This window comes from Ailuropoda melanoleuca, chromosome 12 (assembly GCF_002007445.2).
Source record: "Ailuropoda melanoleuca isolate Jingjing chromosome 12, ASM200744v2, whole genome shotgun sequence".
NCBI classification, from domain to species: domain Eukaryota; kingdom Metazoa; phylum Chordata; class Mammalia; order Carnivora; family Ursidae; genus Ailuropoda; species Ailuropoda melanoleuca.
This window is the reverse complement of record NC_048229.1, coordinates 6321228-6343176: the sequence shown is the minus strand read 5'-3', so window position 1 is coordinate 6343176 and position 21949 is coordinate 6321228. Positions and strand designations below refer to the sequence as shown.

The 21949-nt window shown below is 41.6% G+C and overlaps 1 protein-coding gene across 11 annotated transcripts in view; it reads left to right on the top strand.

Moving 5' to 3' along the window:
- The first annotated feature begins 619 nt into the window (after positions 1-619).
- CCDC62 (coiled-coil domain containing 62) overlaps positions 620-21949 on the top strand; it is a 43625-nt gene continuing 22295 nt past the window's right edge. For 3 of the 11 annotated variants that reach the window (XR_004618973.1, XR_004618972.1, XM_011226333.3), the window contains exons 1-8: positions 628-1192; positions 3127-3319; positions 5978-6144; positions 8357-8458; positions 10783-10954; positions 13803-13904; positions 19895-19983; positions 20324-20439. Coding sequence is in view for 8 of the 11 variants with exons in the window: in XM_011226333.3 (XP_011224635.1) it covers positions 1157-1192; positions 3127-3319; positions 5978-6144; positions 8357-8458; positions 10783-10954; positions 13803-13904; positions 19895-19983; positions 20324-20439 (977 nt within the window). In the remaining 3 variants the exon portion in view is untranslated. The other 8 variants (XM_034638242.1, XR_004618975.1, XM_034638243.1 and 5 more) reach the window with 8 other exon arrangements.

Here is a 21949-nt window from a genome sequence, read left to right as displayed (position 1 = left end):
CTGGAAAGTTGACATTCAACCACATTCCTTTTTATCTTTCTCATTCCACCAAGACTTAACTGTCCAGTCATCTACTGATAGGATGCTTTTAACTAGTCAGAATTTGCTTTCCCGATTTTAAATCTTAGATATTGTCTTGTTGGTTCTCCTAAACAATCCTATCCTAAGGAGGCAAATGCCACTCAAATCAGTATAGCCTCAAAGCAAGACATCAATTTTTCCATTTTCCAGATTGTCCTTTATGAACACAAGGACATGCTTTGCTCATCACAGTCAATCAAAAAGTAAAGCTGAAATACTCTCACACTATGTTTGGTAATCTGTCTTGCCACTAATGCCATGTGATGGGTTAAACGGGATGAGCGATCAGGGGTTAAATGTAATAAGTATCATTTTTTTCATAGTCCAGTTTCTGTATAACAAGTGAAAGGAAGAAAGATGACTATGAGATAACACGAGAAAAAGGTTAGATTCACTCCAGAATGTGGTAGATTTTGTCATGACCAAGTGCCAAAGTTCTCACTGCTATTCAAAAGCTTCAAGAGTCAAACAAAACACGAAACAAAAAAAAAACATTTCCCCTCCTCTCTCATTCTGTGATTCTTAGTTTCGAGCTGTCCGTTAGGATGGCCAGCAGCTACTAACTACTGGGGCTTGCGTCTGCGTCCGTCCTGGTATCCGTGTGAATGGCCCGGTACCGTTCTCAGTGCCCGGTGTACACAGCGGCTGACAAGACCGGGAAAGAAGTGAGCAGCTCAACTGTCATGAACTGGGGTGACAGGGGCAGAAACGGCCTTTAATTTGCTTCCTCGTTCGCTGAGTTACAGTGAAGAACCGTTTCTTCGGGGACCTTGGCTGCTGGACCTCAGGTCCACAGATAAACTTTCTCAGAGCCTTGCGGCCCCTGACCCACACGCGCGAGAGCAGGAGGGCGCACCCGAGGTCTCGCGATAGCCGAGGTGGCCCTTCGGTGACGCCGTAGGCGGGGTCGGCGGGCGCGTTCCTCTGGGCGGGCGGTTTGGGTGCTTGCTTGGACCGGCAGAGGGCGCGGGGGTCCGGGGTTCGGGGCTCGCCCCCGCTCCGGGCAGGCGCGCCTATGGCGTTTAGAAGGTGACGCTGCGCTCACCGACTTTCTCCGGGGGCGGAGGAAGCACCCATGAACCCTTCGGCGACCTTCCTCTCCGGGCGCCAGGTGAGCGGCCGCCGCGGGCTCAGCGTCTCCGCCGGCGCGTCCGGGTACGAGTGGACAGCGAGCCTCGCGGGACGGGGAGCACTCTGGCCGAACCCGGGTGGTTTTTAAGGAACGGTTTCTGCTTAAAATGTAAAACGATACACAGTACGAAGAGGAGAAACGGAGCGTCGCATCTGTTCCCTTAGCTTAGTAAGAACGACATTCGGCTCAGGCGCCGAGACGAGCGGCGGGTAACGAGGTGCTCACTTTTTAACGACACCTGGGCGGTTTGGAGAGCTGTTTTTCTGTGCGCCGCCTCGCTGCTTCTCCAAATTTCCTTCATGGTAACCTGCGAGGGGAGGAGAACTCTCGTAGCTCCATTTAATTACCACAAAGTGTTGAAAGCGAGCTTTGCATTTATGAGTGTACGAAGAAAAGTGAGCTTTGCATTCATGAGTACGGTGAAATGAGCTTTTTTCTTTTTTTGCATGTTTGACGTATTGCCTGTTTTCCTATACCGGAATTTGTGCGCCTTGCCGGCGCGCTCATTACCGCGTCTCTAGCCACTTGGCGCTCAGCAAATATTTGTTCCGTGAATCAATGAATTAATGAATGGTTACCAAAGACTAGAATTTAAATTTTGTGATTTGAACTCACTTGACCCAAATTCCATTTTCTGTGTTTAGTTACTAGTAAGTAACATTAATTCATTCGTCATTATTTATTTAGAAATCTTATTTTTTAGAAATTAGTAATGATATACATCGGCCTCTTCGACTACTATTTTTAAGATAGAATTCTTGAAGTAACACTTCCAGTTATTTATTTCATGGATGGGGGCAGTACCATATTTCAAAATGTGCTTCACAATCTTAATAATAGCTAACGTTTGGAAAAACTATGTATCCCTTTCACATGTTTAAGCTGGTATCTAAAATTTTTCCTTAGGAAAAAAAATAATGATAGCTAATGTTTGTTGAGTGCTTACCCTGTGCCAGGTAATGTGGAGTGCTTTACACAGTCTAACTTGCTTAATCCATACAACTAAGAAGTTAAAGTGTTGTAATTACCATTTTACAGGTGAGGAAACCAAGACTTAGAGAGGTTAAGTAATTTGTGCAACGTTATAGAGCCACTAACGTGGTTAATTCTGGATTCACACTTAGGTCAGACCAACTTCACCATCTAGTCTTTAAAATGACATATGCCTAAAGGGAATTACTGTAAATAATATTATTAGGTATGAAATGGCATTGTGGTGATACAAAAAAATGTTCATTTTTAGAGATGCATGCCAAAATATGTAAGTGAAGTGTATTTTTTTTTTTTTATCAACAAAAAGAGAAGGGAGAATTGAAACAGATGTGGCAGAATCTTGATAATGGTAGGACTTAGGTACTGAACTAAGAGAGTTTATTACAGTTCCCTTGTCTTCTGTGTATGTTTGAAAATTTTCCTTTGTAAATAGGTGTGTTGAGTTTGGACCAATCACAGTATTATATTCTTCCTGGTAGACTGAGTATGTGTGCTAGATACTATGAGAATGACTTACATTGAAACAGTAATTATTACATGTTTTCCTTTACTTGATTGATCCAGAATTGCTGGGGCAAAGTGTGGGATAATATTGTTGATTGATAGAAGGAGTGGGTTAAGACAAAAATGCCAAAATGAGTTTACTTGTGATTAGCCAATGAAGGTTTTACAAATGGTCCCACTTTTTAAGAGTGGCATGTGTGGTATGACAGAAAATTATAGAGGCAGAGTGTACAGTGGGCATGAACTCATTTTAAATATACATAATTTTGATGCCATGTTATAACCGGTGAATGAAAAATAATTTAACTGTCTTGAATTGGCAGCAAAAGAAGATACAATTATTTGGAAAATACGCTTCAGCTGATTTATGTTATTGATTAGTTTTATTTTGATGTAAAACCACTTTCTCTGTTTAGAACATCGGGTCAGAAGTTGAGATTTCCACTATTGAGAAACAACGAAAAGAGCTGCAACTGCTCATTGGAGAATTAAAAGATCGCGATAAAGAGCTCAATGATATGGTTGCAGTACATCAGAGACAACTTCTTTCATGGGAAGAGGATCGGCAGAAAGTATTGACTTTGGAAGAACGTTGCAGCAAATTAGAGGGTCAGAAATACATTAGCAGTATCTGTTACACACTTCTGTATGCCAGCATATTCAAAGGGCTCAAGGGTTAGACACAAATGTATTTATTTTAAAATAAATATTTTTATTTGAGAGAGAGCGCACGCTTGCAAGGAGGGAGAGGGGCAGAGGGAGAGGAAGAGAATCCTCAAGCAGACTCCCTGCTGAGCACGGAGCCCAATGCAGGGCTCAGTTCCAGGACCTCAGGATCATGACCTGAGCGGAAGTCAAGAGTCAGATGTTCAACTGTCAGCCACCCAGGCACCCAAGACACAAATGTATTTAAATGGTAAATACGTTAGAAAAAGGAGGGGGGGGGCTCACAGAAGAGATAAGAGAAAGAATATCTCAACACAATCCCTGCTTCCCTGGAGGTTAAAGTGAACATAAGAAGCCTTTGTGAACACTCATAATCGGACAAGCATAGTGTGAATTAAAGTTGGGCAGACATCATAAATGTAGAAAGGGTGCTGGAGAGAGCTCCAATTAACCATCAAGAGTGATGGTGAATGAAATTGGTTTTGAGCTAGAATATGAATAAAGATGCCCATAGGACTAGCCATTTCTGTTGAACTGAGGCACTAAACGGATTAAAGAATTAAAATATGGTACAAAGAAAATTTTTGCAAGCCATTTTTGAGACTCCTATATATATATATTTTTAAAGATTTTATTTATTTATTTGACAGAGATAGAGACAGCCAGCGAGAGAGGGAACACAAGCAGGGGGAGTGGGAGAGGAAGCAGCAGGCTCCCAGCGGAGAAGCCTGATGTGGGGCTCGATCCCATAACGCCGGGATCACGCCCTGAGCCGAAGGCAGACGCTTAACCGCTGTGCCACCCAGGCGCCCCTAAAACAGTCATCTTTTAAAAATATAGGAGTCTCAGGGGCGCCTGGGTGGCACAGCGGTTAAGCGTCTGCCTTCGGCTCAGGGCGTGATCCCGGCGTTATGGGATCGAGCCCCACATCAGGCTTCTCCGCTGGGAGCCTGCTGCTTCCTCTCCCACTCCCCCTGCTTGTGTTCCCTCTCTCGCTGGCTGTCTCTATCTCTGTCAAATAAATAAATAAAATCTTTAAAAATATATATATATAGGAGTCTCAAAAATGGCTTGCAAAAATTTTCTTTGTACCATATTTTAATTCTTTAATCCGTTTAGTGCCTCCCTTAAGTCTGAATGTTCTGGTGACACTACATCCATACCAGACTATATTAGAAGGGAAAACACTAAATCTGTTCAGTAGACAGATAACTATATAGCACTTCCTTTTTTTATCTTCTGTTACACAGAGGATTCTATAAACATGACAATCTAAACATACATTATTTTCCATTTCTTTGATTTTCATCTGATTTTACTGACCCTAGCCAGCCACACATACATATATGCATAGTGTTTTATTTGATTGCACATTAGATATAATATAATATCTTATACAAATATGTTAATGAAAATGACATTGCATATAGTCAACAGTATCTGGTTTTCAAATACGAAACTTGAGGGGCACCTGGGTGACTCAGTTGGCTAAGCATCTGACTTTTGATTTCAGCTCAGGTTTTGATCGCAGTGTCATGAGTTTAAGCCCTGTGTTGGAGTTCCAAGCCCAGTATGGAGCCTACTTAAAAAAGATTCTCATTAGTAACTAGGGAACTGCAAATTAAAACCATAATGAGATACCATTTACACTTAGACTGGCAAAAATTTTCAGGTATTGATAAAGATATTATCAGGTATATATAAGGGTAGCAGGTATTGTGGAGCCAGGGGAAGACTCATTCACTGCTTGGGGATGGGGAGTGTCAGTTGGTACAACTACTTTGGAAAATCTTTTAACGGTATCTAGTAAAGTTAAAGATATATATAGCTCATGGCCCAGGATTTCCACTTCTAGGAATATACTCACAGTTCAGAGTACTCATGAATGACCTAAGAATCTTATTAATATGTAGATTGTGATGCAGTAGGTCTGGGGCCTGAGTCTGCATTTCTAACAAATTACCAGGTGATATCAGTGCTGCAAGGACCCCATTTGAGTAGCAAGGCTCCGGAGAAACTTATGCAAAAATGCACCAAGGTATATGTATAAGAATATTCAGAGCAACATTGTTCCTAATAGCTGCAAAATGGAAACAACCCAAGTGGCCACCAATAGTAGTAAATACATATTGGCATAATCATATAATGGATGTTATGTAGCAACAACAATGCACAGACACTGGTCACATACAACAATGTGGATAAATCCCCGGATCATCATTTTAGGCAGAAAAAAGCAATGGAAGAACTCATAGAGTATAATCCCAATGATATACGGTTCACATCAAACTGTTTTTTAGGGATGTGGTCACAGGTGGCAACACTATAATTAAAAAGCAGGCAAATGATTAAGATCAGGATGGTGGTTTGAAGGTGGGAATTGGAGACATGGTGCTTAGGGTGACATCCAGGGGGCTTCTGGGTTGCTGACTATTCTGTTTCTTGACGTGGGTACAGTATCGTGGATTCCATAATACATTCTAAAAAAGGATTATCCTTTAAAAATTATTTAGCATACTTAACCTTTTAATCATGTGTTTGAAAATGCATTTTAAGCTTCAGATCTGATCAAAAGGTAGTTATTGATGAAATTTCCCTCAGGTGAACTACATAAAAGAACTGAAATAATCAGGTCACTCACCAAGAAGGTAAAAACCCTTGAATCCAATCAAATCGAATGCCAAACCGTTCTTCAGAAGACTCAGCTACAACTTCAGGAAATGGTTCAAAAGGCAACCCATTCCTCTCTCCTCTCTGAAGACCTTGAGGTTGGTTTTATTTTGTGATAAGCTTCACTAGCCCAAATTCTGTTTGTTTCAGGTATTGAGAAATTAGATTCGAATGTTTCCATTAGAATGTACGTGTGTGGTATGAAAGTCCAGCCGTTCATCTGCCACCGTAGTTTCGTGTTCTCTGTACGGCTCTGGTTGGCTGCACAGCGCTGTGTTGTCTGGGAGATGAACTCCATCACCACCTTTCTGACTGTCAGCCCATTTGGTCCAGAAGCATCTGTCACTTTATCAACCATGGGTTAGTTTAGAAAGCCTTTCTCAAGGTCTGAGATGAATAGCATCAAGTTTTTGTAGCTTCACATGATGCTTTCTAAACGTGCCTTATATGATAGAATAAACAGGCTCTACATCATGTTAGTGGCATTTTGGGAATAACATCTGTAAGGCTGATTTTTCACTTTTCCGTTCTAACTGGTCATCAGATGTTTTTTGAACTCATGTTTTATGAGAGGCAGAGAGCGCCATATTTTTGTTATAGCCTTTGTATTATGCTTTTTTTCATAATGATAATGCCTTTTTAATTTTTTCAGATTATTCTAGACAATTTCTAGCTATAAAATAAGTAAAAACCATTCTATTGATATGTTGATTTAAAAAATGGAAATGTAGGAGGCGCTTGGCTGACTCGGTGGAGCATGCGACTTGTGTTCTCGGGGTCATGAGTTCAAGCCCCACTTTGGGCATAGAGCTTACTTAAAAAAAAAAAAAAGGAAATGTATGAGACAGAATGAACAAGATCTGTGGTGTCTTACAAGGATACTAATCCCATTATGAGGGCCCCACTCATGACTTCTTTTACACCTAATAATCTCTCAAAGGAGCGTCTCCGAATAACACTGTATTGGAGGTTAGGGCCTCAACATATGCATTTTGGGGGGATGCAGTTCAGTTCATAGCAGGAAGATTTTTTTTTTATTAATAAACTTTATTTCTTAGAGTAGTTTTATGTTCACAGCAAAACGGAGTGGAATGCATGAATTTCTGTTATACCCCCGCCTCTGCCACCACACACAGTCCCTCCTCTGCTATGGACATTCTGCACCACAGTAGTGCATTTGTTATAATCAGTGAATCTGTTAACATCATTGTCACCCAACGTCATAGTTTACATCAGGGCTCACTCTTGGTGGTGTATATTCTGTGGGTTTTGACAGATGCATAATGACATGTATCCACCATTGTAGTATTGTACAGAATAGTTTCACTGCCCTAAAAATCCTGTGCTCCATGCCTGTCTCTCCCAACCCCTGGAACCACTGACCTTTTACCATCTCCATAGTTGTGTCTTTTCCAGAATATCATATAGTTGGATCGTATAGTAAGCTTTTTCAGATTGGCTTCTTTCACTTAATAACATGTATTTAAATTTCCTTCATGGGGGCGCCTGGGTGGCACAGCGGTTGAGCGTCTGCCTTCGGCTCAGGGCGTGATCCCGGTGTTGTGGGATCGAGCCCCACATCAGGCTCCTCTGCTATGAGCCTGCTTCTTCCTCTCCCACTCCCCCTGCTTGTGTTCCCTCTCTCGCTGGCTGTCTCTATCTCTGTCGAATAAATAAATAAAATCTTTAAAAAAAAATAAATAAATAAATAAATTTCCTTCATGAAGATACTATTTAAAAAGCCTCATTTTTCGTTTTTTCCAAATAATATATATATCATGTAGTTCTGTGGTTAAAAAAAACAAAACCCCAAGTACCTGATAGGTGGGAATACCCCAATATGAAGTGAAGGTCTTTCAATGTAGAGTAAAAAAAATACACACACACACACACACACACACACACACACACAGGCACATAGAGGTTCACTAATGCTACTTTATTTCAGCAAAGGAAATCTCTTCCTAATCCAATTTTCATTCATTTATTTTCTTTTTTGTCAACCTAGAATTATACATAGAAGAGATTGGGAAATAGACATAGAAGAGATTGGGAAATAGACATTGGGAAATTATACATAGAAGAGATTGGGAAATAAGCATAACCAATAGGATTCAGTAGGACAAACAAGCATTGAGAAGATGCTAGAGGTAATGGAGAGAGATATTTGTATTTCTTTTTGGTGACTGCTTACTTGGCCCACTTTGTTATCAAATAAAACAAAACAGAACGAGCGCATATTGTGACTAATGATAGTAATGAAAGCTTTTAAATGACTCAATTAGTATTTTATGTGTTGTTCCCTTGTAGGCAAGAAATGAAAATCTCAGCAACACATTAGTGGAACTTTCTGCTCAGGTAGGACAGTTACAAGCTCGAGAACAGGCTCTCACTACAATGATAAAGCTAAAGGTAATTCAAAATAATAATACCTTCATTTGCTAGGGCATTTTGTACTTTCTAAAGTATAGTCACATGCATTATCCTACTTAAGTCCCATTGTAAATCAGATGGTAGAGCTACCAACATTGCTGTCTCTTGTAAAATTCTCATTTTAGGGGGCCCCTGGGTGGCCCATTCGGTTGGGTATCTGCCTTCGGCTCAGGTCATGATCCCAGGATCTTGGGATCAGGTCCCACATCAGGCTTTTTGCTCAGCAGTGAGTCTGCTCTCCCTATCCTGTGCTTGCTTTTTTTTTTTTTTTTTTAAAGATTTTATTTATTTATGTGACAGAGAGACAGCCAGCGAGAGAGGGAACACAGCAAGGGAGAGGGAGAGGAAGAAGCAGGCTCCCAGCCGAGGAGCCCGATGTGGGACTCGATCCCGGAACGCCGGGATCACGCCCTGAGCCGAAGGCAGACGCTTAACGACTGCGCTACCCAGGCGTCCCCCTTCTGTGCTTTCTCACTGTCACTCACTTTCAAGTAACGAAATAGAATCTTTAAAAAAAATAAATAAAATTCTCATTTTAGGGGCACCTGGCTGGCTTAGTGGAGCATGTGACTCTTGATCTTGGGGTTGTGGGTTTGAGTCCCACATTGAGTGTAGAGATTACTTTAAAAAATCTTAAAAAAGGGGGGGGCGCTTGGGTGGCTCAGTCAATTGAGTGTCTGACTCTTGATTTTGGCTCAGGTCATGATTTCATGGGTCATGGGAGCCCCACATCAGGCTCCATGCTCAATGGGGAGTCTGCTTGAAGAGTCTCTCCCCCTGCCTCTCCCTGCACTTGCACATGCGCATGCTCTCCCTGTCTTTTTCTCAAAGAAATAAATGAATCTTTAAAATAAAATAAGACTCATTTTAGAAATGAGGGAAACAAGTTTAAAATGATGTCCCTACGACATTGAGAGAGGAGACAGGACTCCACTTTTGGTCTCTGTCTCCAAGGCTCATTCCATGGTTTAGCATGTCTGGATTAACTTGTTTTCTTCCAAGGTATCCAGTATTCATTCTCATGAAGTTATTGACAATCGGATTGCTTGTTAATGTTTCTTTATTTTTGTTTTTTAATGGAGAGAAAAACTGTTAGCAATCCAGCAGTTGATAGAGCCACTAACACGCCATGATTAGTGACTGACAGTCTCTTCTGCTATAACATGTGTTTGGCAGCTGGTGAATAGGGAATGATTTAGGCATAATGGGATCCTCATGCTAGTTCATTCGTGATTTCCCCCTGCATTTTAATGTTTTAAAGTTGTCATGGGCAAGCTTTCTTAAAAGTGAAGAGAAAATATTAAAATGTACAGAATTGTCTTTAGTCAAATAGTGACCAATTTAGTGGCTTTGACAACTACTCTGGTTTTCGTTGTGGCAAACTCCCTGGTGAGCTTGTGAGTGCTAATGAAGATGCTGGAAAAGACTGACTACTGTGTCGGCCATGGCATTTGCTAAACTGTGTTTGCATATTTAATGGGCCTGTTGTTTTTTGCTACCAGTCTAATCACGAAGTTCCATTGGTCTGCCAACCCTGTTTTTCCCAGAAACTCTTCCTGGTGTGAGATGTGCAGACTGTGAGCATTTCAGGAAGGCATATATGGTGCTGTAACAGAAACACTTGTCCTTAAGCAGGGATGAAATCTGCTACTAATAACTATTATATATTATAGCTATTATAGTAATAGTTATTCCGTGTGAGTGGGGGAGGGAGGGAACCTTTACTTAATCATTTTATACTTCTAGGTATTGTTTGAATTTTCCACAAGCAGATACCTTTTTTTGTAATTAAAACCACCACCTCAACAGTAAGAGGTTCTGATTTGGATAGTTGGGAATAAGGTCTTGGAGTCTGCCGTTTTAACAAGCTGAAACAAAGGGATAGAAGAGAGGGGCCCGTGCAATTTATCTGTAGTCCAGAGAGTAAGCCCCCCTCCAAGGGCCACCAGCTCTCCTACTGCAATTTTAGTCTCTTGAGTAATCACACTGTGGTTGTAAACTTTCTGAAACAGGAAGCTGTGGTGGTTCATGCGTGGTTCCAGGGGCCAGCTGGCTAGGTGTGAATTGGAGCTCCATCCCTAACTAGTTGTGGAACTGTGGTCTTTTTACTATTGACTTGTCTGTCACATGGGGATAACGGTAGTACCGTCTCAGAGAGTTCCTGTGAGATTACATGAGTTAATGACGAAAAGTGTCTAGAATGAAACCTGGAACGTGGTGGTATCTTAACAAGTGAGATCTTCCTATACTGATTAGTTGAAACTTAAAAATCTTACAGAACAGTCTTCAAATTTGGTTCTTAGGACAAAGATATTATCGAGGCCGTCAATCACATTGCAGACTGCTCAGGAAAATTTAAACTGTTAGAGCATGCCTTGCGAGACGCGAAGATGGTGGAGACTTGTATTGTGAAAGAAAAGCAAGATTACAAGCAGAAATTGAAGACACTTAAAATTGAAGTCAATAAACTGAAAGGTAAGGAAGAGACATCAATTCAAGCATTTCATCTTGGGCACATATTTCTTCATTTGGGTTTACTTCGTCTTGTGATTGAGAGGTCTGTTGCTGGCCTTAGAACCTACCATGAGATGTTCATTTCATTTGTACAGAATTATGCTGCAGTTTTCATGTTAAAAGGTAAATAACAGACTTGGGGGAACTATAATGCATGATATTTTTAAAATAAGCTGCCTTTGCTGTTCCAGCTAGCTACTGTTAATTTATGCTTCATAACAACCAGCAACATGCAACCAGAAGCATTTGATAAGCTCAGGTATCAGCCCAGTGGTAATTGGCTCATCTTGGTTGGGCCCAGCCGAGCTGCCCCTCTGGGGCGATTCCGCTTTGCGTGTCTCACTTCTCGCCAGTTGGCTGGCCTGAGCACTTTTCCCCAGTGAAGGCAGAAACCTTTTTTAAAAAAAATTTTTTTAAAAAGGTTTTATTTATTTGAGAGAGAGAGAGCACAAGTGTGGGGGGGGAGGCAGAGGGAGAGGGAGAAGCAGACTTCTCGCTGAGGAAGGAGGCTGACTCGGGGCTTGATCCCAGGACCCTGGGATCATGGCCCGAGCTGAAGGCAGATGCTTCACTGACTGAGCCACCCAGGCGCCCCTGAAGGCACAAACTTAAGAGAAGAAGCAGGGGCACCTGGTTGGTTCCGTCGGGAGAGCATGCAACCCTTGATGTCAAGGTTGTGAGTTGGAGCCCAACGTTGCATGTGGAGCTTACTTAAATAGATAGATAAAAAAGAGAAGAAGCAGAAACATGCAAGGACCCGACACACCCTCTGTTGGCTAAAGCATTATGTGGCTGAACCTAAAGTTAAGCAGTGGAGAAGTATCTGTCCCTCTGTGGGAGGAATGCAGGGAGGGATGGGGGATTGCCACTAACAACACGATCTGCCAGGGTGGCTTTCTGGCACATGTTTTATGTTTGAAAATTCCTTTTGCATTTTTCTTTTCTATTTTTGTTCTCAGAGTAACTTCATGATTCATTTCCTTCTGAGTAATGTTCCTTGAAGTTTTATAAAGAAGGGGAGGCTAGGTATACCAAATAGGTTAGTCCTATTTATGTGAAAGTGGATGTAGGTGGTGGAGTAAAAGCTTAATTTGCCTTCAGAGGGCATGGAGGTAGGCCCACTTTTCTCCGGCCTTTCCCACCCTGGGGCAGAGTCAGTGGTCATCGCGTTAGACGTGGAAACAGACTCCCACTGTGCAACCACCAACCTTAGAATGGCAAAGCCATGTTTTGGTGAAAGTTACTCTCATCTCTGTCCATAGTGGGTGCCTCATTGTTAGACGGTGGAGGAGGCACAGTAGAGTACCTCCAGACTGCGAAGGCACTTTGACACTGAAAAGCGAAGGAGGCCACTCCGTACCATTTACATGGAGTTTTATTCAGGGTAACTTACTGATGGGGGGATCGGGCAGACCACGATCCTGGTGCTACATAGCTACTCTCTGCAAAGTCCAGACCTTAATCCACAGCTTTTCTAGAACAGGGGGCTTTGTGGTGAGGTCACAGGGTGGTTATCTAAAGTGGTGCCATCTGTGCACTGGAGGGAAGATCAGAATAAGCCTTCCCAAATTCTGTTCAGGGCTCACATAAACCTCCAAAGGGCCTGGAGCACGTAGGTGCGGGGGAGGTCATTGCACGGACATGAATAGGATGGAGTCAGGATTTTCAGCACTCCTACGCCCTGAGCCAGTGAGTTGCTGTTGAAATTGTGAAAGTTTATTGTGGTCAATTTAAAAGACTCAGCCTTCTAAAATCTTGTTCTTATGATGCCCTGACTTGTAGCAAATCATATGCTTTGTCTACGTTTGTAGTTTCAGCTAAAACCATAATCACACTGTATACCCTTGACAGCAGGGACAGGCTCTGTCATCTCTTTAAAGAACAACAAGGTAATGGACAGTGGACTAGAGAGTGAGGGGAATCACCTCAGTTTGGGTGGACTGGGAAGGTGACTTTGAGGAGAACATTTGAGCAGAAGCTCGGATAGTGGGAAGAGCTAGCTGTGTGAAGATCTGGGCCCAGAGCCTTGCAGGCAGAAGGAATAGCAAATGCAAAAGCCCTGGGTGGGTTTTGAGGTTGGCACATGTTCAAGGAACAGAACAAAAGAAGGGGGAGAGTGATAGGGCAAGCCAGGGCTTAGGGTAGTGATTAGGATTTCATCCTAAGGGGGATGGGGGGGTGCTTTTAGAAGAGAAGTGATAGTGAGCAAATTTTTTACCTTTTTTTTTTTTTTTTAAGATTTTATTTATTTGTCAGAGAGAGAGAGCACAAGCAGGGGGAGCAGTAGGCTGAAGGAGAAGCAGATTCCCTGCAGAGCAAGGAGCCCGATGTGGGACTTGATCCCAAGACCCTGGAATCATGACCTGAGCTGAAGGCAGACACTTAACCGACTGAGCCACCCATGCGTCCCACAGGTTTTTTACTTTAAAAGATTGCCCTGGGTGCCTGGCTAGCTGAGTTGGAAGAGCACGTGACTCTTGATCTTGGGGTTGTGGGTTTGAGCCCCACATTGGGGGTTGAGTTTACTTCAAAAAAAAAAAAAAAAAAAGCCCCGATTGCTCTGTGGGCAATAGGCTGTAATAGGAGAGGCATGGTTTGAGCAGAGAGACCAGTCAGGGATCGGGAGGCCTGACAAGGTCATTGCCAGGGATGCAGTGAGATTTAGATACGAGACATAGGTTGGCTGCAGCTCCAGCAGGACTTCACGTTAATTGGAAAGGGCGCTGAGGGCATGAGAGGTACTCACAGTGTATATTCTTCTAGGAAGTAGTATTTATTCAAGGACTTTTGTTTTCTTCTATTTGTGAAGAGGATCTAAATGAAAAGACAACAGAAAATAATGAACAACGAGAAGAGATCATTCGCCTCAAGCAAGAGAAAAGTTGCCTGCATGATGAATTGGTTTTTACTGGTAAAAATAGATACTTAATTTAAGTGATTGAATAGTTCTGTGTTTGTAGCCTAAACTTTCTGTGGTACAACTATGACAGATTAAAGGAATTACACCTCTCTCAAAATAGCAACTTTTTAAATATGCTTGGAGGGATCAAGCAAGGAATATTAAAGTTGCTATTGTGCCTCCCAGTTAACCCTGTTTCCTCTCCTATAAAATGAGCTACCTTCCCTGTCTTCTAGCTTGAGTGCATAACTACACTTCTCACTAAAAACATAATACGTGTGCTTAAAAATCCATTAAGAAAAGATCTTATGAATTGAAGAAGGATGTTTATACTTTTGCAAATACTAGGTAAAAATTAGTAATTCAACAATTTTCCAGTTTTGCAAATAGATCACCTGTGATCACAGTTGGAAAAATGCACGTGTTCTGTTCTATCAGCATGAACCTGAAGTTATAATGTTAAGAATGATTTTTTCATGATTAAAAATAGCAAATTTCTCAGTAGTTTGCATTAGGCCCCCTCCAGATAAACATAAAAATTGCATTCCATCTCCCTAGCCACATTCTCCCACACTGTCCCCTACACACTCCACTAGTTTCCACTAGTTCAGACCTCTGCCTCTCCACTCCTGGTTGAGAACCACTGATGTATAGATCTTTTTTTTTTTTTTTTTAAGATTTTGTTTATTTACTTATTTTAGAGAGAGAGAGTGCACAAGTAGGCAGAGGAGCAGGGAGAGGGAGAAGCAGGCTCCCCACTGAGCAGGGAGCCCAATGTGGGGCTCAATCCCAGGACCCTGAAATCACGACCTGAGCCAAAGGCAGCCGCTTAACCAACTGAGCCACCCAGGTGACCCAGATGTATAGATCTTTTTTTTTTTTTTTTAAAGATTTTATTTATTTATTTGACAGAGAGAGAGACAGCCAGCGAGAGAGGGAACACAAGCAGGGGGAGTGGGAGAGGAAGAAGCAGGCTCCCAGCAGAGGAGCCTGATGCCGGTCTCGATCCCAGATCACGCCCTGAGCCGAAGGCAGACGCTAATGACTGCGCCACCCAGGCGCCCCATAGATCTTATCTCTGTCCCTACCAGGCAGATTTTATTAGGCTTTGTATTTAGTATGAGGAAAATCATAGATTTGGAGGTGAAGTTCCAAACAGAATTAAATTGGCATTTTTAGGGTCTAGTTTTATAGACCCTCAGTGCCCTTCCTTCTATGAAGAGAACACATTTCTATAAAGCACAAAATGGATTATTAACATTTTTTCACACAGAATGGAATTCTTAATTTTCATGTCATGTGATAAGGATGGGGGAAATGCATTTTTCTACCATTAGAGGTCACTGTTTCTGTTATTTCTAGGATTGCGGTCTCAAAGTTAATCTAGTAATAAAAATACATGTAAATATATGTTAAGATATATATGTGTGTTTGTAGCTTTACAGTTGATTTACAAACAATCTTTGGATCAACTTTTGTGTGTCAGGAACTCTGTTAGTTGCTAAGAAGCTTCTAGGCCCACAGAAAATCTAGTACTATGCAGATGTTATGAAGACAATGCTGTGGGAAGTCAAAGGAAGGAAAACATTTACAGGCTATTTTAACAGCCTCCCTCTGCTTTGATTTGGCAATTTTTACTCAAATCCTATTATATATTGCTAGGTAAAGTATATGGAATTTGTTAAATAATGCTATAATAAATCCATTTTGTGGGGCGCCAGGGTGGCTCAATCAGTTAAACATCTGCCCTTGGCTCAGGTTATGATTCTGGGGTTCTGAGGGAGCCGGCTTCTCCCTCTCCCTCTGCCTGCCACTCCCCCTGCTTGTGGTCATGTGTGCTCGCTCTCTGTCAAATAAATAAATAAAATCTTAAAAAAAAATCCAGGGGCGCCTGGGTTGCTCAGTTGGTTAAACCTCTGCCTTCGGCTCAGGTTGTGATCCCAGAGTCCTGGGATTGAGTCCTGCATCAGGCTCCCTGCAGGGAGCCTGCTTCTCCCTCTCCCGCTCCCCCAACTTGTGCTCTCTCTCTCTTTAATCAATAAATAAAATCTTTAAAAAAAAATCCATTTTGTGAAATATTTTTTTATCATTTCCTAAGCTGATTTTTTTTTAATTTAAGATTTATTTATTTGAGAGAGAGAGAGAGCACAAGTGCACGAGTCAGGGGAGGGGCAGAGGGAGAGAATCTTCAAGGAGACTCCCTGTTGGGCATGGAGCCCCACGTAGGGATCGACCCACAACCCATGATATTATGACCCGAGCTGAAACTGAGAGTTGGACGCTTAACCAACTGAGCCACCCAGGCGCTCCATAAGCTGATTTCTTGAACACCTTTTCTATTCATACCACTGTCTCAAAACAATTTTTGTATGTTTAAATTATAAAAGTATAAATTATAATTAAGCCTAAAAATAATTTTATTCATTTACTTTTTTAAAGATTTTATTTATTTGTCAGAGAGAGAGAGAGACAGAGAGTGAGCACAAGCAGGGGGAGAGGCAGGCGGAGGGAGAAGCAGGCTCCCGCTGAGCAGGGAGCCCAATGTGGGACTCAATCCCAGGACCCCAAATGCAGCCACTTGACTGACTGAGTCACCCAGGCGTCCCAAGCCTAAAAATAATTTTAAAAGGCTTAACAGGGGCGCCTGGGTGGCACAGCGGTTAAGCATCTGCCTTCGGCTCAGGGCGTGATCCCGGCGTTATGGGATCGGGCCCCACATCAGGCTCCTCTGCTATGAGCCTGCTTCTTCCTCTCCCACTCCCCCTGCTTGTGTTCCCTCTCTCGCTGGCTGTCTCTTATCTCTGTCGAATAAATAAATAAAATCTTTAAAAAAAAAAAAAAGGCTTAACATGATAATATGCTGTCAGGTGCTCTGGCTAAAAATGTACATGTTTTATTTGAAGCTGGAAGATGTCTTAAAAATATGCTTTCCTGTTAACGTCAAAACTTTTTTCCTCTCATTGAAGATGAAGTTCGTCACATAAGCTTAGAGACATGTTTCATTTGTTTGTACATAACTGCTTATAAGAAGTTTGCAAATAAAGTGAGGATACCAGTTCACATTTCTGGGGTCCTGGTAGTCCTATAAATGAGGCCCCATGGGATTACGTGATTGCCTCAGTTCTCCCAGGCAGTAGGAGGCAGAGCCTTGGCCAGAATGTGGTGGCTGCAGACCTCCAGACCCTTTTCCCCTGTGCTGGCTTGTTTAGGCTGCTTGCTCAGGCAGCGATCAATGGAGTCCAATACCTTTTTGTTTTCTGTGACCACTTTGAAAATCGGCAGACCCACTCCGCTTTGATCTCTCTGCTAAACTCAGCCACGTACAAAAGTATCTCATCTAGGAAAACATTTATATTTACAGTGGAGTTGCCTCTTATGCAATAATAGATTATTCTAAAGTCAGAGATTAAGGCAAAACTCAGATATATTTAAAATTACCCTTGAGGGATACCTGGCTGGCTCAGTGGGTGGAACATACGACTCTTGATCTCGGGGTCTTGAGTTTGAGCCCCACGTTGGGTGTAGAGATTACTTTAAATCTGTAAAAAAGAATAAATAAAATTATCCTTGAACTCCAAATAAAGTAGTTGGCTTTTGTTTAGGGGCCATAATGTATTCGAAACAAGTATCTCTGAACACTAGGATTTGCACAGTGCTGTTAATACAAGAGGGAGGTGAAACTAAGACCAGGAAAGAGTCACGGATGCCTTGTGGGCATTACTTATACTGTTAAAGTAGCTGTGATTCCTTTTATTATTTGTTTTTCTTTGTGCTTATGATTGAATTCATAAGCTAAATACAACTCTGCATAAATAATGCAAATCCATTACGTTTATATGCTTTCATTATGGTATTGACTCATGTAATGCAAAGAAATAAATTCAGAATTGAATAGAAAAGATGTAGTAGTTTAAACCTGGCCACATGGCTTTCACTGTGCTTCTCTTCATTTTTTCGATTTTGTGGATAAGGATTACCTCTGAAAGTGAGGTGATATTACAGACCCAGTCGGAAGGGCTGAGCATGAACCATGTTGGGGGGAGGGGGTGCTGTGCACAGAGCCCCGTCACTCTTTCCTCTGCCTGGCCTCCTGACCATGGGCAAGCATTGCAGGACAGTGGTCTCATGGAGTTGCAGTCTATAGCAGAGCACATGCCTTTGTCCTTAAATAGTGACAATAAAATTTTTTATCCTTTTTCACCCATGAGAAAAATGACATGTAAAAAAAGTGTTTTTGGGGGGCGCCTGGGTAGCACAGTCGGTTAAGCGTCTGCCTTCGGCTCAGGGTGTGATCCCGGCGTTGCGGGATCGAGTCCCACATCGGGCTCCTCGGCTGGGAGCCTGCTTCTTCCTCTCCCTCTCCCCCTGCTCTGTTCCCTCTCTCGCTGGCTCTATCTCTGTCAAATAAATAAATAAAATCTTTAAGAAAAAAAAAAAGTGTTTTTGGAAAGAACCATAGATATGTTATAAATTTTTATTTAGATTGCATCACATTTACTTAAAATTGATTCATGTAGAGGGTTATTTTTTACATTTAGCTTGAACTTCTTACAAAGATACTGATTTTTTTCTTAAGTGAAGCATTTATTGTTGATTTCTCACTTCTGTGTGAATCACTTTATTTCTCCTTAAGCATTATATTACTGTTTTTTTTTTCTGGTATTAGCCCTTGTACAACACTTTAGATTCTTTCCTTCCTGTGGGTTCTCATTTACCAAGTTCTGAAACTGTTTTTAGAATATGGCTTTCTCAGGGTGCCTGACTGGCTCAGTTGTTAAGCGTCTGCCTTCGGCTCAGGGCGTGATCCAGGGCTTCTGGGATCCAGCCCCGCATCAGGCTCCTCCACTGGGAGCTTGCTTCTTCCTCTCCCACTCCCCCTGCTTGTGTTCCCTCTCTTGCTGGCTGTCTCTCTCTCTCTCAAATAAATAAAATCTTTATAAAAAAATTACCTCTTTGCTCTCTCTCTTTTTTTTTTTTTTAAGATTTTATTTATTTATTTGACAGAGATAGAGACAGCCAGCGAGAGAGGGAACACAAGCAGGGGGAGTGGAAGAGGAAGAAGCAGGCTCATAGCGGAGGAGGCTGATGCGGGGCTCGATCCCAGAATGCTGGGATCACGCCCTGAGCCAAAGGCAGATGCTCAACGACTGAGCCACCCGCCTCTCTTTGCTCTCTTTTTGAACTGAGAAAAATTGACTATATAACTGTGTATTCAAGAGAACTCGGAATTTTAATTACCTATCAGGTGAAGAGCTTTTCAAGAAATAGGAAGTCTTTAAAGGAGTGCTAGGCAAGGTTTTTTTGGCCCTTTGTAATGCTCATTTTTTTCTGTTGGTAGATGTAATATGTTGTTTGGGTTTTTATAAAGAAAATGCATTCATAAGTTATTCATGTAATGTGAAAAAAATTAAAAACTAAAGTAATATGTATTTTATCATGCCCCCCCTTAAAAAAAGAGAGGAAATAATTGTCGTTAATCCTTTCATCCAAAAGAAGCTTCTTTTAATACTTAGGTGTATTTGCTCTCAGACTTTTCCTGTGTGTTTGTGTATACAAACATACAGTGTGATTTAATCATACAGTTGATACAATTCTGAATCTTTTTTTTTTAAAGATTTTATTTATTCATGAGAGAGAGAGAAGGAGACAGAGGGAGAGGGAGAAGCAGGCTCCCTGCTGAGCAGAGAGCCCAATGGGGGGCTCGAACCCAGGACCCTGGGATCATGACCTGAGCCAAAGGCAGACGCTTAACCGCCTGAGCCACCCAGGTGCCTCTCTGAATCATTTTTTTGACTCAGCACTATATTGTGAAAATTTTCAAATTTGGTGAAAGATCTGGTCAGAATCATAGAATAAAGCTCTTCCCAGCCGTGCATTTTGCAAATTTTAAGTTCAGGAACAAGGGGAAAACAAGTTACTGGAACATTAAATTTTTGGAAATGAAGAGGTTTGTGTTGATATGGCTGATGAAAAATATTTTAATAACATTTGTTCTTAAATAGCAGAGAGAGAAAAAAGGAAAGATGAGTTACTTGATATTGCAAAGTCAAAGCAAGAACGTACCAGTGCAGAACTGCATAATCTCAGACAGGTATGTCCCCAGTTACACTCTTCTTACTATTTGGGAAGCGTTTATAAACAAACATCAAATTAGGAAAAGAGTGTGTCTGTTGATTTTTGTTTATGGTGCTTTGGAATCCTAACCACATTAAAGGTATATCATAGTTAGCATAGCTGATAAGGTCTTGCTTATGGTAATGAAAAGTTTGGAAACTAGTTACACTAACAAATCTGAGTGCTAACATAGGAAAAATAAAAACAAACATATTTAGCATATTTCTCTATCACTGTCTGATCTGTTTTAGCATTTGAATGTTGGCTCAGTATAGTTTTGTTGTCACATCTTATTGATTTATCAATATCTACGGCAGATTTATGTAAAACAACAGAGTGATCTGCAATTTCTTAATCTTAATGTGGAAAATTCTCAGGAATTAATACAGATATATGACTCAAAGATGGAGGAATCAAAGGTTCTGGAGTCCAGGTAATCTTAGCAAAATGCTGTTTTTTATCTTTCAGTCTATCTTTCAGTCTATTTATTAAGTACTTACTTACTATGGGCCGGTGTCTACTATCATTCCCTATATGGTAGGGAATCTATATATATGAACTAGTATTGTCATTGTCAGTGAGACCTGACCTTAGAATTTTAGGCCTGATCCTGATTTAGCCACTTGATAAAAGAAATTCATTAGCCTTATTTATGTGTCTGTTGTGTACAAGGCTTTGAGCTCAAGTAGAAACCACAGAGGTTGACTCCTTTACTCTTTCATGTGGACTCAGAGTTTAGTGGTTAGCATTCATTGGGCTGAGAATGGGGAAAGTAAAGATACATAGGGCATGGTACTTGCCTAAGAGAAGTAACACCAACGAATGTATAAATAACTGTAGTAGGAGTTCAGCTAGCTGAGGCCGACCTCTGCTTTTAGCTGGGTTTTCCTTGTTAATAGAAGGAGACGCCTTTTCTTACCTATAATAAGCAGTGTGTGAACTAAATTGGTTTCTGTAAAGTTAAAATACAAATATACGAGTTGTGGTTTAATTTAATAGGCGTATAACTGTCCCACAGTTAAATTTAGTCTACTTTTCCAAGCAGAAGTGTGACAGACATGAATGGGAGCAGGAATTAGGGAGGTTCCCGGCCACTAGGTGTGACCGTGTAACTACAAAGGCTGGCTGCCAGCAGCTCCTTTGCCTGGTAGTTAGTAGTTGCAGGAGCCGTTGGAAGGAGCAGCTGTTGCTACAGACAGAGTGACTGCTCTGCAGGCTTTACTTTTCTTTCCAGGCCTTTCTGCGTGGGGGTGTTACACTCTTGCCTTGTGCCCCGGCCGCTGCCGCTGCTGGAGTACACTGCACTGGCCCACAGTGCTCTCATAGGCAGAAGCTCCCACCACACTGGCTCTTCCCTTTTCTGTACTTCATTGCCCCTGGGAGGCTCTTGGGCTAGATGAGTGAAATTGTTCTTTAAGAGTGTAAAATGGCCTGTCCCGTTCCAGAAGGTAGGGGTGAGTTTCCTGAGGGCTCAGAACTCTCCAGATCCAAATACCTGAATACAGGGGACATGAAGACAGTTTATCAAAAGGTTGATCACGTTTGTATATATTCTTAATTTTTATTTTATGCACACCTGTCATTCTTACTTTAGACCACCTTTCAGTATGTCACCATGTGAATATCCACCAGATAACTGAGATGGTCGTGGATACAGTATGGTAGATACATTTGGCACTTTCCAATGCATCTCTGTCCTTTGAATCTCTGTCCCCTTTCAGTCCTGGCTTTAACCTCTGTTTGCCGTGAAACTAACAGAATTAGGAAGAGAAATAACAGATCAATCAACAAGTGTTTACAGAACACTTAATGTTTGTGAAAGGCTGTCCTAAAATGCCAGGAGGGTTGAAAATGCTTCTGCATTTAAGAAACTTAGGAGTCTATTGAAAAGACAGGATATATGCATGAAAGTTAGTGAACAATATAGTTATAATAGGAAGTTT